At 32.4% G+C, this 19691-nt stretch overlaps 2 protein-coding genes across 2 annotated transcripts in view; one reads left to right on the forward strand and one right to left on the reverse strand.

The window, feature by feature from the left end:
• Positions 1–331: 331 nt before the first annotated feature.
• Positions 332–4564, forward strand: LOC134710884 (uncharacterized). Its single transcript, XM_063571293.1, has 3 exons — positions 332–430; positions 3459–3603; positions 4008–4564. Exons 1-3 carry the CDS (start codon positions 410–412, stop codon positions 4562–4564), a joined length of 723 nt encoding a protein of 240 aa, XP_063427363.1. The 5' UTR covers positions 332–409.
• An 8446-nt stretch (positions 4565–13010) lies between these two features.
• LOC134711851 (uncharacterized) overlaps positions 13011–19691 on the reverse strand; it is a 63601-nt gene continuing 56920 nt past the window's right edge. Inside the window, exons 13-14 of the mRNA XM_063572785.1 lie at positions 17214–17343; positions 13011–13737 (exon numbers count right to left, since the gene is read on the reverse strand). Of these exons, the coding sequence (XP_063428855.1) occupies positions 13100–13737; positions 17214–17343 (768 nt within the window). The 3' untranslated portion in view covers positions 13011–13099. The remainder of the gene's footprint in view (positions 13738–17213; positions 17344–19691) is intronic.

Below are 19691 nucleotides of genomic sequence, written 5' to 3' on the forward strand. Positions count from 1 at the left end.
CCCATTTCCATTCTCAATTTTCAAACTTCGTCCCCTTTCGCAGGTATTACCTGCCTCATATTAAAAAAACAACATAGTAAAAACTTTCTTTTAGGGCTATACTCCAATTAAGAATCGTTAGGTCGTCAAAATGAACAATATGTGACAGTAGACCTCAACAGTTGAAATAGTTCCCCTGTCTATACGGATTTTCTACGGAGTACAGGTTATTAGGTTTTCCAAATGTTTCGATACGAGCGTCATTACTGAGATTTGTGTAGACGAAACGCGCGATTGATTTTTTTTTTTTTGTATTGTAGATTTCAAAATTATCGGTTGTTTTGATCGGTATGCCATTTTTGAGGAATATCAAGGAAGTCCTATATCTACATCAAAGCAATGTATAACGGTTTGCAAAACTAAAGGCAAAATGTACGCTGCGACAAAAAACGTAAGTTTTCATATCGATAGCTATAGTTAACAATCTTTCAAGTGCTCATTATTTATAAATTATTACATGACATTTTCAATATTGACCCTGGTATCAGCCCTAGACTCCCATATCAAGCCAAAGGGCTTGATATTGGTCGTGGGCTGATACCACGGACCATATGGAAAATGACATGTTATAATCTATTTATCACATATTTTCAAACAAGAGAAAAAAAGATAGCATATACCAAGTTATGTTTGATTTTTCAACAAAAATTCAAAAAAACATTTAACGAACAAAATTTAAAAAATGTATCACAGTGAGTAAACCAAGTTTTGTGAAAAAGTTTCCCACATAATTAACCTAAATATATTAATTCTCAGAATTGTAAATATTAAACGCCTTTTTAAAAAGTGTTACATTTCCAATTAATGCTGAGGAAGAATACACCATATCGCTACAATGGTTTGGAAGTATGTTCCGCGTTAACTTTTGATGTCATACAACAATCACTTTTCCATTGTGGCGTCATATATTTTCTAAATTATTGATGACGTCAAAATTACGGGAACTTTTGTGATTTCCACCATTGATTTTTACTTTTTTTTCTCCTACAGCAGATTCGTCACTTTCTAAATTTCTTTTTGTTGAATTCGAGTTTTTCATTTTTGTATGAATTTATATGCATCTTTATTTGATCTGTGAGAAACTCTCCTGATCGTCTAGCTGCTTTGAATGACAACTTGTTTACAAATAGTTTTAGATTGAAAGGTTACCGAAAGTTAAACTCGGGGGCACGATATGGATTTCGAGGGCTGATATCGATATTGGCCCCGAGGGCTGATAACCAACTTTGACTTCCGGATATTATTGGCCATGCAAAATCGAACGTATTAGTATACGTGATAAATCAGTATATGTGATAAATATATTTCTCTAATTCTATGGAAATTTATCCCTTTCCGAACCTATTGTATAACAAAATTTAATTAACACGTGGTTGCCGGTAATCTCAATAGATCATTGGATGATTTAATGGGTCATAACCTTTTTAGCTAACTGGATAAATCAAAATATGCTTACAGGGTTGAGTTAAATATCGTAGCTGCTACGTAGATTTTTGACTATTGAACGTGTAGCTATGGACTAGCTGCTACATAGATATTGATAGCAGCTACGTGGCGGCTACGTAGCTGCTATCAATATTTATGTTACAACTTTTTTTTAAATCATTAGAGAAACAGATTCTTACATAGTTACTCGTTCATTATCGGCTTTATCCAATCTCGATCGTTAAATTATAAAATTTAAAATTGATAATTTAACTATTTCGATACGATAAATTAGATAATAGAACAAAAAGCAAAAAACAAATATGATATACAGCACCATTGAATGGCGGGCTCTAGACGTTACGGGTACGTACAGAATGTGGCGGGTGTAATCGTCATGCATGTTGGCACCTGCATCACTCCTCTAACCTGGTTGTAACATAAGAACAAACTAAAAAATCAGATGAATAGTGCTTGACTCGGCAGATCGATGAAAAAACAAAAACACAAACACAAAGTATTGATCTGATATGGCTTAGCTTTTCTGGTGATAAATTTGAAAGTTTTAGTACAGTTAAAAAAAAATTGGTAAATGAAATAGACTGACTGATTTTTGTAAGTTAATCGTGTATATAAATGTAAGTAAAGGCAACAGTAGTATGCTGCTGTTCAACAGTCATGAATTAATTGAGAGAAAACATACCCGGAATAAACTTAAACCGAGGAAGACACTATAAGTTACAAAATTTTGATTTTTTTTGAAATACTAAGGTTTTTCTACCTCAGGCATAGTTTACCTTGCATGTTTATGGCAAAACTTTTAGGAATTTTGGTCCTCAATGCTCTTCAACTTCGTACTTTACTTTGCCTTTTTACCTTTTTTGGATTCGAGCGTCACTGATGAGTCTTTTTTTTTAGACGAAACGCGCGTATGGCGTATATATAAAATTTAGTTCTGGTATTTATGATGAGTTTATTTACATAGTGTTTGAGTGACCTATATGGAATGCACTAACCCCATATATACCGTATTACGTCACAAGCACAATATGTAACGAATTTATCTTACCGACTATCTTAACGTGTGGAATTCAGACTAGTGACCTCTCAAACTGAGCAAGTCTTCAATTTTGTGAGCATTAAGAAACTACTTCCATTGATCCTACAAAAACAGATGCAAACAATAACAACTTGTTAGGTTTAAATGTGTTTTTGTTTAATTTATTTCAGTCTTAATCATCAATTACTTCGTCTGTTGAAACCTTTGATTTTTTTCTCAGTACCGTTTTTTTTTTAAAGGGACATACCACCACTACTTACCGTGTATGAATAAAGCCCCGCATCCCTTCTTACCAAATATGGAATTTAAAGGGACGTAACACCACTACGAACCGTGTATGATATAAGCCCCGACTCTATACTAACCTATAAATATGAAATATACGTGGTCTCCATGCGGATGATTTTAACCAATCATATTCCTAGAAATGTATAGGAGGTAAGATAAATCAAATATACACGCAAGAGGGAAGCACATCAACTATATATGTAAGAGGTGTAAGAGGAAAACAACGGAACACCAGAAACACTGAAGTGCAATAAGTATTGTAAAACAGAACAACAAAAAAGACAATTTCAAAAGGAAAATTTTCAGAACATATTATGAATCAAAAACATGAAACCATTATAACGTATCAACCTAATTCCTTAACCAACACAGAAGGAAAATAAACGCAAATCTACATCACAAGAAAATGAAACATGAACATTCAAGGGGATAATTTGTACTTTTGTCCAAAACAGGCCGAATAATCAAGTTGTTTCAATATTGCATTCTAAAATAACTTTATTACGAAACGTATTTTATGAGAGGGAAATATGCGGAATCGATACATGCAGATATCTGTATAGCGTTGTAAACTTTTCAATCATGGTAAGTTGGTTTTAAATTAAACATATTAATTATTCTTGTTTATTTCTTTTAATTTATCAAGACTGGATGTGTGTGTTATTGCTCGAATCAACAACCAAGTACGGTAGCTAATAAAAGTCTAGCGTATTGCTTGCCCACTCCTACTTGTTCTCCGACATCTACTATATGTGGTGGAACAGATGAGACTAAAGTTCTTGTTTATTCAAGTAAGTTTATATTACAAATTAGTAGTATAAGGTATTGAAATCAATTCATTTCATAAATGAGACCCACCGAATAAGACTATCACCGGGCTTGTTTTAACATGAGCAACATGACGGGTGCCACATGTGGAGCAGGATCTGTTTATACTTCCGGAGCACCTGAGTTTTTGGTGGGGTTCGTGTTGCTTAGTTTTTAGTTTTCTAATTTGTGTATTGTGTACTATTATTTGTCTAAGTGTTTGTCTTATTCTTTGCCATGGCGTTGTCAGTTTATTAAAGAATATAAAAAATTCAAAAAAACGAGTTCAACTTGTACTTTTGTATTATCTGCTTCACAAAAGTCCATTGTTACGATGTTTTAATCAAATGTCACAGTATCTTGTCTCATTTCTTGAATATATTTGCAGTAAATGGTGGTACCACTGCATATTTTTCTACGCCAATCAAGTCTACAGTAGTCACTGATCAAAGCACAATATCACCAACAAGCAAACACATTTCGATAGTGACAACCACATTGAAGCCAACTACAGTGCAAGTTACATCTAAATACTGGCCGTTGGCTTCCACGTCTCATGAAACATTGAGAGCCACTGTTGTAAATTCAAGAGATACATCAACAGGTTGGATTACGAAAAATCAAGACACAGACACAACTTCTATAGCTGCATACAAATCAAACCAATGTCAATGTTCCTGTAAGTTGAAAAGTAACAAATGGTTTCAACTTGAAAAAAGTGTGTCAAGAGACAGATTTCGAATTATTCTACAAAACTATATATTTGAACTGCAGAAGAATATAACAGTGGAGGTAAAGGAAACCTCTTCTTACTGGAATAAGAAAAGATCAGCCCAAGACAATAGAAAGTCATGCTGTATTATGGGGTGGACTGCTTGTCTTATACTAGCTTTTCCTTTTGCATTAGTTTTATTTTCCGATCTAATGAATATCTACCGACCTTAATAGACCACTCAGAATGTACTGACCAATCTCCACTCATATCTATATATAAGGTCAAAACATGGATCTGATTCTTTTTTTAACTACTTTTTTACTGTATGAATAAAAATTTATGCTGAATTGAACATATGTGCTGATTTAAAAAAAAATGCATCTTTTTGGGAATATCTATCCGGGAAAACGGAAGGATGTCATGTTTACTGGAAGTGTGACGGTCTAGTAAAAACGGCAAAAATAAAGAAAAAATAGTTTTGACTTCAGATTAACGTAACTTTTTTTCTTTGTGGCATGACTAAATTTTTTTGGGAATTAAATCACAATTTCACACTACTACCTACATGATGTGAACGGAAACACATTTTTCTTATAGCATTTATTATTGTTTCATGTTAAAAGATCATCTGTTTTGCAAGTACGTATATGGAGCAGGCAATTACAAGACTGCAATCATCACCAATACTACGAAATTTTATCAGCCAATGAATATAACTATGGCAACCATATCGTATTTGAAAGAACACTACACTTGCACATAATTTCTTTGCAAATATGTTTATAGGGGAAAGTATAACACAAATATCGTATTTAAACGTAAATTCAATAAGGGGAAGTCAATAAAACTGACAAAATCAAAAATTCATTTATCAACAGAACGAGTGAAAAACAACCACCATATATCTTAGTATAGTAATTTTCTTAAAAAAACGAATGGTGGGTTAAACCTTGTTTGTATTTAAATTATACCCACATTTTTATGAAAGTTGTATTAAGATAGTCGGGTCTTCACTTGACTGTTATTTCGGAATCTGTTTTTCAAATACAAGTCTTATCCTTATTGCTATCGTAAGGTAAAAAAGAAAGCAATGTCAGACCATGGAAGTATTACCTTGACAGGAACTACAACGATTAATTATCATTTATTTATAACCCGGGTAGCCCTGTAGAAAAGATGTGGAAACTGTCTAATTAGTACGCCTTCGTTAATTTCTTTTGTGACTATCTGCGATGCCGCGGCCATAAATTGACCAAAAATACTTTTTATCAATCACGTGGTTTTAATCGAGACAGCTTAACAATATTACCTGTCGGAAAACACCTTTACTTATTTCAACTGCGTTGGTAGACCTTAATTCGTGAACAACTTATTTAAACAAATCGACTGATGAATAAAAATTGAAAATCGGCCCAGAATTAATTATTCTACAACGATTTGAAATAGTGAGTAACATTATTTTATTAGTTTGTGGGTTCAGTTTAAATCGTGATTAAGGTGAATCCCTACAGATATAGCAAATTTTTTTTCCCCATTGAATTTTTCTTAAATTTGCATACATATACTATGCAATGGCCTCTATGAAAATTTGAGTTAAAAATAGTATGTCACCAGACTCGTTTCCATGGTAACGGTCGCCAAAGTTGGTATATCACTTGTATGCATAAAAACATACCTGATGTAGAAACTCTGGATTTTTTTCAAGCCTTTGAAAGTATTTTGATCACTGTGACATTCTTTTGCCTGGAAGCTGAGTTATTAACTGAGACTCTGAGAGTGTATATATATAAGTTTGCATGATCTGACACCTTTTAGTTGCTGATATATACATTTGTTGTATATGAAATTGTATGTTTAATGTTACCAAAGTTTACATGATCCTACATTTAAAAGTTGAGTGGACTAAATATATTGTTCAAAAAGAAATGTTATAAATGCCTGCAAAATACTATTATCAGATTAAAAAGTCTCAAATGAAGCCTAAGTTTTTTTCTCAAAGGTAACTACATGTAATTAACCTAAAATGCATGTATTTACCATTGACAGCCATCCTTCAGTTTTCTGCAAAACTGCTGCTAATAACCTGCTGTTAAATGATGACAATGAGACCTACAATTGATAACAAATATAACAAAAACTAAATAATTAAATTTATATAATATAGAATTCATAATAAGTGAGAGTTTAATATTACTTGTTATTAATGTTGGTTGTTCAATATCAAAATAATGATAAAAAAAAGCCATATTCCATATAATAACAAGAGCATTGCTAAGTATGGCATCCTTTCACTATAGAAGACTTTTGTTTGCACATGGGTGTTTAGAATCTACAATGTTCACTTTCACCTTGACATTTGGGAATACCTTTTCTATTAATAAAGTTAAAGCCTAAATTCTTTAAATTTACCTGTATTACTTTCATAATTTCAATCAGTACCAAACATTTGCCATTCTGCAACAAAACTAGCTTCAACCTAATGAAAAAAAGTGGTAACAAATATAAATGAAATTGCATGCAGTGTTCAAATACTATAGCTAAAACATATTACATTTAAAATTAACTGGAAACTCAGGCTGTTAACAATGAAATTTGTAATAATAATATGTATAAAGGCTTTCAAAACCAAATAGGTTACATTATATTTGTTGAAATTATACATTAATATAGATTTCATTTAATTAATACAAATGTCACTAATTCTTGTTCAATATTTTTGTTAAAACAAATTCAGTCATGTTCTATACATGAAAGTCTTCAAGTATATATAACAATACTAAAACCCTAAACTTGAAATTATTACCAAGATCTGTTAATTCATTTTTATGAATGCTTAAGTGCAAATATGAATATAATTATGGTCCTCATTATAAGTTATATCTTTTTATAAAAAAATACTTTGAAATTATATGACTAAAGTTGTTAATTACTTTCCAATTATTCATTAAATTAAACATGTTTAAAACTGTTTCTTCTTTTGAATTTATTTACAGAAATCTTTTGCAACTGCAAATATTTTCTTTCCAGTTTCATTCTTCTTTTTCTTTAAGTATGGCTGGTGAATTCACAGAAAGTACATTCAATCCATTAAGGAAATTGTTGAAATGTGTGGCACAAATTCCTGCATGTATCATTCCTGAAAAATATGATATGAAATTTCAGTCTGCACATGTATTGGTTAATTAGATAAACTATAAACTATTTAGACTTGAGTTCATAATTTTATTTGGAATATACAATTACATTTTATTTTTTCAATTTATATTTATATAATATGATTGTGGATTCATGTTTACCTTAATTCTTATAGATCACAGACTCATATTTATTTCTAATAATGTGGAATGAGGGTGGGTGCCCCCTTCTTAATTTTCTTTTTTGAATTCATGGACATGATAAAAATATAGATAATAATTTATTTTGATATCTATAGTCTCTCATAATTCTTTAGAGAATAGCACTTGTATTTTAATTTACAAAATTACTGTTTTATTCAATGTATATATTATGATGATTGTATTATATGTATTACAAGTGGTGAGACTCTAATAAAATATTGAATCTGAATCTGAATATGGATTATCCGGCATACACATCATTATACATGTACATGATGTAGGTGTTTTTAAATGACTAAATATGTAAGGTATGACTATCAGACCTCTTGGTCTCTGATCACATGCAAAAGATGACTTAATATGAAAATTCTGATTATAAAATAAAGAAAACTATATAATATTTTAAGTTTGTAAAACATTATTTTTTTGAATCATTGTGACTGCATTTGTTTACGTTTTCAATTCTTATTTTATTTATGGTTATATAATTGCTACCAAATAAGTATTTACAAAATAATCCTCCCCTTCAATGTGAAACTAAAAAGCCCCTTATGTATAGATGTCTTTGTGTTCATTGCAAAAAATGATAAATAACTTCCAGGGGCAAAATTCGAGAAAAATTACTAAGTCCAGCTTCATAAAAAATTTGGGCAGCACTTCCCCTCAAAATAAACCTTTTTACCCTCAAACCACATAAACCCAAGACCATAATTGGGGGAAATAGAAGAAAGAAAAAGAGAGGTGTGGGGCAGGTTCATTTATTCAAGACATGAAACCATACACCTTCTTCACCTAGTAAAATGTGTAAAGAGAATATATAATAAAGAGACAATTGAACTATCTTTCCATGTACAGCTTTTGAATTGATAACAAATTCACCAGTCCCATGTTTCCCTCTTTTCTACACTGTTAAACGTGTATAATATGCAGGTTACATGCACTGCAGCTACATCGATATGGTATGGACAAAATGCCCCACGGTCTCCACCTTCTTGGTCGAAACTTTGATGGTCGTATTTCCGTTCACAGACAGTATCCGAAGGGGACTGTTTTACATCTTAACGAACATATTCTGCGCTAGGTGATCAGCCAGAGCTAGCCGTCGACCTTCTTTCCAGGTTTCGTCAAACGAAAGATCACGGTCTGTGATCGGACGCCGAATTTCTCCAACTTCCAAAAACTTATATCATATGACCTTATAAGTTGAGAATCATTTAATACTGTGTGAACTTTCAGGCTGAAGCTATTCATATTCTTTATTTTAAAAGAACGCATGCATTCATCCTTTATGATAAACCTTCCTTTCTTCTGAGCGATAGGCTGTATAAACGTGGAAGTTGTTTACAAACGTTGTCAACAGACGACATCGGAACTGTTTCCGTGACCTAGATATACAGGCGATATATTCTATTTTTTTTAACGGGAAACAGTTTTACATCAGTAAAATGTGGTTATCTCCCTTAGTTTCCGAAGTCACCTTAAGGTGTGTTCCGGTCAATATAATACTTCCATGGTCAGACTGACAGGCAAGTATTATTACCTTTATTTTCCATATTTCGACTACTTGTCTTGCAAGGTTTTTATATGGTATGTTATAACAACACAAGTCAGTATTCACTATGCTTGCCTCGTGGGACAAAGTGTTTTACACTGATATAAACATGAGTATCTGGTATAAAAAAAAATCCTTATATTTGTGGACCGGTATACTTAAGGCTTCACCGAGAATATTAGAAATATTTAATAGTATTTGAGAGCGAAACTCAAATGTTGTATTTATAAGTCAAAAGAGAAGTTGATTCAATATATACATATGAAGTGTATTGAAGTATATGATATAATATTCTACACTTTATTGTTTGACCGTCAATAGTGGACAAATATGCATTTTTGAAGATAAAACATAATCATTTTGAAAGCAAAAATTTTACACATTCCACATTTACGCTTTACATTTTATTATGATATTTGCAAATATGATATTTACATGTTTAGTATATCGAAAAATAACTGTTTATCCCTCCAAAGCACCTAAGTTCAACCTTTGATAGGGTTCATTTAACTTAATTTTTTGTTTTCTATTGGGTATTGTGTAAACTTTATCGTCTTTTCTTGTTATAATTTCTTTTTTGTCATGGCAATTTCCCTCTTTGACCGAGTTTTATTTGTCTCCGATATATGACTTCATATATGTTCTATAAAAATCATCAGTCAAAAAAAATAAAAATAATTGAAACAGTCGTATACTGCTGCTCAAAAGACAGACATCAATTGACAAAAAATATATAGGTTTGAAACTTGAACCGAGGGAAACACATCAACTATAAAAGGAAAACAACGAAACCACAGAAACACTGAAGTGCAACAAAAAACAAACGAAATACAACATACACAGCATAGCCCTGATGAGTGTTAAATCTTCATGGTTGGTTTGCTGTCTATGTACAGTCATTCTAGTTCGCAGTTCATTTTATGTCTCTACAACATAGAATTCCTCATAATTTGAACATATGAGAGAATGAATAGATGACGCTTAAACTTTAACAAGACATATTTTGATTAACAGTAAAATGCTTTCCATTTTTGAAATAAATTGAACTTTCTTATATTAACTTTAGACAAGTCATACATCGTTTATCGGTACATTTTTTTTTACATTTGGCACAGTTTCTTTAAGGTCAAATTTTGAAGATGTTAAATATCGTTTCAGACTTTTCGACTGTCTTTTGCTGTTGATGATCTTCTTTTTCTGTAAGACTTTGTCCATTCTTTCACTTTTGTGAGAATGTGTTTCAATTTGTTGCATGAAACTAAATATGTCATAATCTCGCGGATTATAAGATTTGACAAACGAAATAATGTTGTTTAAATTGTTCAATGGTTCCTCGGAATTTTCGGATCGCCTTGATTCTGTAACAATTGGTCATTTTGTTAGTGCCTTTTGAACTCCGTAATTTATAACTTGTTCCGGGTATTGTTGCTTCTTTAAATACGCTTTTAAATTTTCCAATCTTTTATTGCGTAATATGTCTGTTTTAGTAATAGTAATTATTTTTGACGCTAGATTAAAAGGTATATTTAATTTTACGTTTTGGATGGTTTGAGTAAAAAATTAAATACATATGTGTATCAGTGTCTTAATCAAAAACGGCGTTTCTCTGACATTTCTGATTTCTGTTAATAGTAAAACGAATATGTGGAAGAATTAAAATCAGAATGAAATCTGAAAAAGATATATCTGAATTCCAAATTGTTCACAAACCTCTGACTGCCATTGGCGATTACCAAATAAAATTGATCACAAGATGTAACAAAATGGATCTTAATATAAATTTGATACTAAACAGAAAACAATAAGTTTGTGGCCAAGATGACATGCCACAAACTTGAGGTGTCAATTTTTTTTTGTACAACCGATCCAGATTTCGACAATAAATGTCTCTTCAATGATGTTAGGGACCGAAACGGTATTTCGCAGGTCATATAATTTACTCACAATTTTAGATAGACTCTTGAATTTTTTAAGTGTCAATATAGGATGAACGGATCAAATAAACCGGTGGGAAAATAAGAAACAAGCCCAAACGAAAAAATAAAACAAGTCTAAATTGAAAACTACGTTCAAATCTAGGATTGCCTAACGAAACGAAACGAGGTTGTTTCAGGAATTCCACACTGAGATCCCCCTTCTATTTGCATCACATTCCATGTACATCAGGTAATAGATTACACAAAATTAAGCCAACTAAAAAATTAAAATCAAAACTTAGAATTCTGCCCGTGCAGAACGAGCTTGAATTTCCCGCCATTAAAAAAGGTGAACATGTAAATTGCTTCATTGTATTTTATTATTCATTCATATACTGAAAATAAAAACAACTCTTCAATAACTGTAATACCCAGCTGCAAATTCAAAACATAATTATAATTACAATTAATATCTTTTCTGCTGACTAGATCCATCATGAAGGCACACAGGAAATCGTAGGTGGCCTCCATTTTTACTCTCATGTCTACTTTTATTTGTTTATTTTTATTTCTAATAACTTTTAAACTCCAACCCGTTTTTATAAATAAAAGTATTACTCCTTGCCAAGCAAGTCTGTTCTCATGACCGATAGCTTTATAAGAATAAGACTTAGACAAACCAAAGTCAACACTGCAGGTCTGCAGCAGAAATACACTCCTGTTCTTCTGTCTGACAGTAAGGGGACTTACATCAAAAGAGAGGTCACAAATGGATGAACTTAATATATAGTTTGTAGACCTGTCTAGTTCCAGACTAAGGGGTTCCATTTTTTATAGGTCAGGAACAACCGACATAAACGTACCAAAAGGTTCAAACTCATACACATTTATGTTTGGTTTGGTAGATGTGACGTTACAACCAAAGTAGTCAAAAACCTGAAGCTCACATCTAGTATTTTGAAGTACATCAAGGATAAATTTGAAGATCTAACCCTAGCAATAAATGTTTTCCGAAAAAAGAATACTCCACGAGTAACCCTTCTTGAAATTTCTCACTACTCAATTGTTGAATTTAACGCGTCACCCAGACCCTCACCCCTTCTATGAGGACGAATTAAAATTAACCAAACGACTTTACTCAATAAATAACCTGATACGTCAACTAAATAATACAGAACAGGCCAGATCTCTCAGATTCTCTCTTGATTTGACACGAACATCAAAGTCCACAAAGGTAAAAAAAAAAAAAAGCAAAGGAGCACAGTCACTATAAGTTCAAGATAACGAAGCAAAACGGAATATACATGTAGGCTAGAAAATCAAAACTTAGATCAGACATGGAAATCACAAATATAAGCATGCAATGTATAAAGTACTTCCAGCGAATTTTCGACACTCGACATTATTCCACTATGACCCAAGGCGTTATTTGAAAAACAAATTACCAAGTATTTGCTTGTACCAGGTTGTACTAGTAAGTAGAATCGATAGTTAAGTAGTGGAACAATGGCCTGAAATATTTGTACGGTGTTTTGTGCAGCTTCGAAAGCAAGTACATTGATGAAACTTTCAGTTTATTTGGTTCTACTTGTCAAAGGGTAGCTAAAACTGTCATTTTCCGAAAGCAGAGTCAATAGTGAGTGGTTATTGATTTCGTAATTTCGTTTTGCAGACGCTTTGGTCAAATTAACAAAATTTCTTCGATTTTCTTCATGATATACAAAATCAAACTACAACATTAAAGTCCCGTGTAATGCAAGTTCTTTAATAAAAGTCACTTTTCAAAAGTTACGGTAACTGGTAATTGTACGTATACAATTAATCACAAAAAAAATCAAATTTTTGTTAACCCTTTTATTTTAAAAGAATATTTTCTGCTAGAAGTAATATAAAAAAAACTACGAATTCCTGGCGGTAAATGTTCTTCGAATAGTATACATTACGTACAGTGTACTGATATCAAATTGAGGAGTCAGAATCATTATCGTCTGAATCATACGATATGACATCTGTGCCTTCATTCCTGAACGTCTGATTAAAGATAGAAATTACAGACCCTGTCATAGAAGAAATGGGTTCAGGAAAAAACACGACTTTTAAGTTTCCACAAAAATCAGTCATTAATGATTGGATATAAGAGGATTTAAACATTTCTCCGATTATCATAACTTGCATATCACGTCTGTTGTCAACCATTTCCACAACTTTGAGTATAATTCTTTCAATTCTTTCTTTGACAACTTTCTCAAAGTAGGTGTTTCGTATCAAGATCATATTGTTTTCGAATAGAACGTCGAGGTGATCATTTCCTCTACCTGTGGAATTTTTAAGTTTGCTTGAACTTTCATTGAATATTTTGATTACCGCTGATGACAAAGGTATTTCTTTTGGTCCACGCTTGGGCAATGTTTCCACTTGTTTGTCAAATTCTTTTGTCATGTTCCTTAGTTCTTCAAGTGGTATCAGGTTGAAGACTATAGTACCAAAATATGTTCTCAAAATGTCAGGAAACTGATAAGGAAGATGAGAGGCGATCGTCTTTCTAATTATTATGTTATTGTTGTCGTTCAATACATCCGATACGTAAAACATCTGTCCTAAAATTAAAATATTGATTTATTATCAACAGTTTTAGTATTAAGAATTTTGTGAAAATGGGAAGATAGGCAGTATGAAAAATATTTTTTGAAGCAATAGAATCAACCCATTATAAAAAAACAAAATATTGCCGTATTGAATTAAAGAAAAATAGTAACACATAAATACCGAACAGCCAGAAATATTCAAACCAGCAAACGTTAAACAGTAAACAAATTTTATTGAATAAGCTACCAAGTGACGACATTAAAATAAACAATCGGAAGAATAGTTTGTGGTAGACGAAACGAGACTGACAACTCATAAGGAGAAAATAACATTTAGAAAGATATGCAAGGTTCTTTTTATTCGCATATAACATTTTAAAACGCATAAATAAATGTAGTAATCTAAATAAATATACTGTGCTTTAAACACAAGTCAAATTCACTAAAATCTACTAGATTTTATCAATTTATCAATGATTTAAAACTCAAATAATGTACTGAAGTGAATTATACAAATATGTATTTAATTTTCAAGGAACAGTTATCAAAAAGTAGGGCGTAAATGTACCATTTAAATTGAAACATAACAATGACAGAAAGCGCTTCGTCATTTCAATACTAGTATCCGTTTTAAGATACACATTGTTCTTAAAAAATCAAATTGAGGTGGAAAACAAATTTATTTAGAATGCTTCAACAGCACTTTAAGTCTATTATTATTTCTCACTTGTGTCAGAATATTAGCATTTTGTATTGAATGCTTATTTTCTTTATACTTTTTCTGTACACCAAATAATTCTATTATATAGCAACGATATCAGATGATTGGAACTGAATCAATCTTAACCGGATATTGTGATAATATAAAACAAAATATTGACACGCATAAAAAACACAATGTTAAAATGTTTATGCTTTAAAAAAAATATCTTTATTTGGGTAAGTTGATGCATGCAAATGAGTCGCATTGTTTCTTAGAAAGTGTGAAATAATGATCAAAGAATGTAAAGTAAAGTGTAAACACATCAATAGGAAGATTAGAGCATCGAGAAATTCGTACATTTTTCTGAGAAACTTTAAACAATTTTCACACTCATAGATATAAGAAGATGTGGTATGAGTGCCAATGAGACAAATCTCATCCAAACAAAATGGTCTTCAACATACAGCCATAGCTTAGGGGGACAAGGGGGTTCGAATAATAGCAAACAGCAAATTGGTTTAGCTTAAAACAGATAACAAGGAACTGAAAGGGGATAAAAAAAACAAATAACAGTAAACGAAATATTAAAGTCAGTATATCTGATTATATTCATTCGTAAAATTTAAGCCTCGGTCACACCTTACCGGATAGCTCGAACGGACGCCTAACGGATAACTTTTTTTCAATCCGTTGAAGTCCGTTAGACGTCCGTCCATATCCGTTGCATGTCCGTTAAGCGTCCGTTTTATCCGTTTCATGTCCGTTAAGCGTCCGTTTCATCCGTTGACGTCCGTTCTGTCCGGTGGAAAATTTTGAGCATGTTCAAAACTTTGAACGGACGTCTAACGGATAAAATGTCCGTTGAACGTCCGTTAGACGTCCGTTAGGCGTCCGTTTTGTACGGTACTCGTCCGTTTCGTTTCCGTTTTGTATCCGTTACGTGTCCGTTATACATCCGTTGGAGGTCTGGCAGATAAATTCACCAACGGACTTCTAACGGACGTCTAACGGATAAAACGAATGTATAACGGATGAGAAACGGACTTCTACCGGACGTATAACGGACAAAACGGATGATGAACGGATCTGAAACGAATAAAATTAATGCCAATTGAAAATTGAAAATTTCTTAAGGTTCATGAATTCTTATTATTCATAATCGATCTTAGAGTAAGGGCACATCTTCACAATCAAGCAGCTGTTAAACTTATTCAGGTCAGACACTGCCCTTTAGCGGCATTTTGAAAAACAAACAAAAACCAGTTACACAGAACTTTGACTCTGGAGGCTCACAAATCAAATAGATTTGCTTTCATTATATTGCATGTTTTTTTCAGTTTTGTTTGGTAGTATTTGTATGAATTTTTATGTGATAGTCGGTTAAAAAGCTCACCAGAGCTCATGTTTTGTCTGTTATTATGTATATATATGCCGACTCTAAATAAAATCTATTTACTTAATTACATAACTCGAACATTTTCAATTATATCAATGCGATTTACATGTATTATTATTGTCGCCTTTAATTTTTTCGTATATCTTGTTTATCCGTTTTATCCGGTACGCCTCCGTTAGGTGTCCGTTTTATGCGGTACTCGTCCGTTGGATGTACGTTCGACGTCCGTTCTGTCCGTTACGTCTCCGTTTCTCGTCCGTTGCATATCCGTTGCATGTCCGTTATGCATTCGTTAGGCGTCCGTTTTAGTTGGTCAGTACATCAACGGACGCCCAACGGATAACAATTTTGTCAACTGACAACTTTTATTTTCATCCGTTAGGCGTCCGTTCGTCTTATCCGGTAAGGTGTGACCGAGGCTTAATGAAATCTGTTTTCTACGAACAAGTTTTTAAAATTATATAGAATTGGTTTACTCAATCTTAGATAATAATCTTTATGACCAAGCGACAAAATGTCGAGGGGTATATTAAATTACCCTTTCCGTTCGTCTGTTTGTCTGTCTGGGTTAGGATAAATTGTTTGTCTGGCTATCTTCCCCTACAGTTTCGAAGATACAATCTAAATATTTGAAGGTGTGCAGGGCCTTTTCTTTTGATATTTTTAAAATGATAGGTAGTTGAACTTGGTAAGACATTGTTTTTATTGCTAGTTTGATGAAAATATGTGATCTGCTTTATTTTATTATGATTTAAAAGAGGGACGAAAGATACCAAAGGGACAGTCAAACTCTTAACTCTAAAACAAACTGACAACGCCATGGCTAAAAATGAAAAAGACAAACCGAAAAACAATAGTACACATGACACAATATAGAAAACTAAAGAATAAACAACACGAACCCCAAAAACTAGGGGTGACCTCAGATGCTCCGGAAGGGTGAGCAGATCCTGCTCCACATGTGGCACGCGTCGTATTGCTTATGTGATTAAAACTCCGGTAAATAGTATAATTCGGTAGGTCACATTCATGAAAGGGAAGGGGATTGTAGTTACGACGTAAGGAACATATCAGATATCATTTGTGAAACGGTTATTCCATAACGGTCAACCAAGTGGTGATGGCGTCCGTAAAATTTACGAAGGGATGATTTCAACTTCACCATCTGGAACTCTTGGTTTAATAGCTTCATTGTGAGCAGCAACCGTCTATCAAGAAAATCATGATAGGAAATGCAAGCACGGGAATATCGTATCAATTGGGCGATATATACCCTTTTTAACTTATTATTACTCGTACCAAGTTAAAACATTGTTGTGCTCACTCGTTTAGTTATAAAATTGAATAGTTGTACGTCGGTTTAAATAAAAGCATGTAATAAAATAGTACCTTCAATGTATACATTGATGAAGCCTGGTCTGCAGAATATTTCATCAGCTTTCGTTTCACTATTTTTAAAGAAGTGAAGCGATGCGTGTTGCTCAGTGATTATGGAAATCATAGTGTTTTTAATTCCAATCTAAAATTAATGTTAAAAATATGATTAAAACTATTATCTTTCAATGTATCAATTCTTATACACCAGCATGTAATCATTGTAAGTAGTCATCAAAAGGACAATTGTTTTATTTTGTTTAAGTAATTTGAGTAGAAATGATCAATATCGAGAGGAATACTTGAACTGAAATAAAAGAAATAATGTGCTATTGATAAATACCAATAAATGTACTACCCGCCACAGCCCAACTGAATTGAAAATAAGCAAAACTGGGCCTTTTTCAAAAATAAGCAATGACAAGTTTTAGTTATATATAATAATGAATGACTCAATAGTAATCAACGGTAAAGATATGAAAGGTGAAATATACTGCAAGAGTAACAAGTTTTAATTTAGCGCAAAACAGTACAACTAAATGAAACTTGCCACATAACAGACTGTCAAACCGATAGAACAAACACAATATACAGCCAGATTTATGCAAAACAGAACATCAAAAACAATTACAACAAATAGCAGCCAAGAGCAACTACTGAATGATATACTGTTGACTTAACTTGAGTGACGCGCGCAAGCTTTATGACTAAAAATACCGTAAAAAATCCAAATCCATCGTATGTCAACTTTAACTGACCGAGTTGTTTAAACGTTGATCTTTCAAACTCTTCTCAATTACTTATCACAATGATTAACCACTTATATTTTTTCAATATTTATTCCTATCACCCCAAAAAAGATTCAATTTTATTTTGACCTTGCATGTGTCTTTGTGTCTTCCGATATCAATTCTTTCACTATCAAATTAATCAAGTCAATCAAGTCGCAATACTTGTCCACATATACTTATTCCTTCGAGATGACTCAGGTCATTTCCCACGATATACCGAATGACAGCATGATCTCTATATATTGTCTATTGATAACCTATTTATGTTATACGTTTTTAGCGTGGCTCTGTATCAGAATTCCCGCCATTGTTTTGGAGTTCATTTTCTGTACCTTTTTCTTTCCTCTTCCTTTTTTGCTGAAGTTATTTATAGAGTGTCCATTTGTCATTGTTGATATAGTTGTTGTTTTAATAGTGACCAATATTATAACACAATGTCGACCGCTGTACTACATTATTATTATTTTTTTATCTATTATGTATGTGTTTTTTGCTAACATTTTATTTTTCAATATAATGGAAATCTATGCGACTGTCAAACAAGTGAGAGGTTTTAGCTACCTATAATACTAGGTTTAATCCACCATTTACTACATCAGGAAATGCATATACCAAGTTAGGAGTTTAACAGTATTTGATTTGTTTGAACTTTTGATTTTGCCATCTTAGTTCGGTATATTTGTCAAGAACATGTTACATTTTCAATGTGCTTTGAACTGCTGTATAAAGCACCATAACGTTTAAACCAGCAGTTATGGTTACATAACTATGAATATAGTTTCATTAATTTCGTTCCACATTATTTTAACAACTTCTCATTTCGACGCTATGGGTGAAAAAAAATAAGGGTAAATGATACGATCTGAAAAGAGCTTTATTTAGCTGAACTTGTCACTGAAATTAGATATTTTAATTCATGATTCAGAATCAGTCCATTAAATTATCATAAAGCACTACAAAACAGTAAAAGTCTCAAATGGTCTTGTCTTTACTCGACTATACTGATTTATAAGCGACAAGTCTGAATTGGTCTGAATCACTCGACTCTAGTCTTAACAATTCTCGACTGAACAGATTTGTTCTTGACCAATATCTTTGCCTCTGAAAGTAGTCTGAACTAATACTGAACCAGTATAAAACAGTCATAACCCCTTTTCGACCTGTACTCCGCCTATTTATTTTAGTTTAAACCATACTCCATCAAAGATCTGAACAAAACTCGACTGTTAGATTTTTTTTTTTAACTGATATGACAACAGCTGCAATAAGATGAAGATGTAAAAATCTGTTTATATATTTTTACATTTCAAATCGTAGTTCATATTTCTTGCCAGGGGAAATAACTGATGTTAAAAAAAAATCCTTAATTGACGAAATACAATAGACAGATTCAAACATAGTCCATGGTTGTTTAAAACTTGGTCGGGAAAAAAAGATTGAGTAAAAAAAAGTACAGCCGAATACAGATATAGCCCATTTCTGACTTTTGCCTTTTTTTCGTGGAGTTATACAATTATTTGTTCATGTTGTACATACATAATTGTTTGTTCATTCAGTGCCATAAGCAAATATTAAATCATACTTTAATAAAGAAGGACGACGATTTCGCTTTCTGTGGACTAGGAGGCTTTTGAAAATATGAATCATAGTCTACATGGTAAACACCGAACCAGAAATATTGTATTCGTTGACAGGATGTAAA

Source organism: Mytilus trossulus, chromosome 3, assembly GCF_036588685.1.
Source record: "Mytilus trossulus isolate FHL-02 chromosome 3, PNRI_Mtr1.1.1.hap1, whole genome shotgun sequence".
Taxonomy (NCBI): Eukaryota; Metazoa; Mollusca; class Bivalvia; order Mytilida; family Mytilidae; genus Mytilus; species Mytilus trossulus.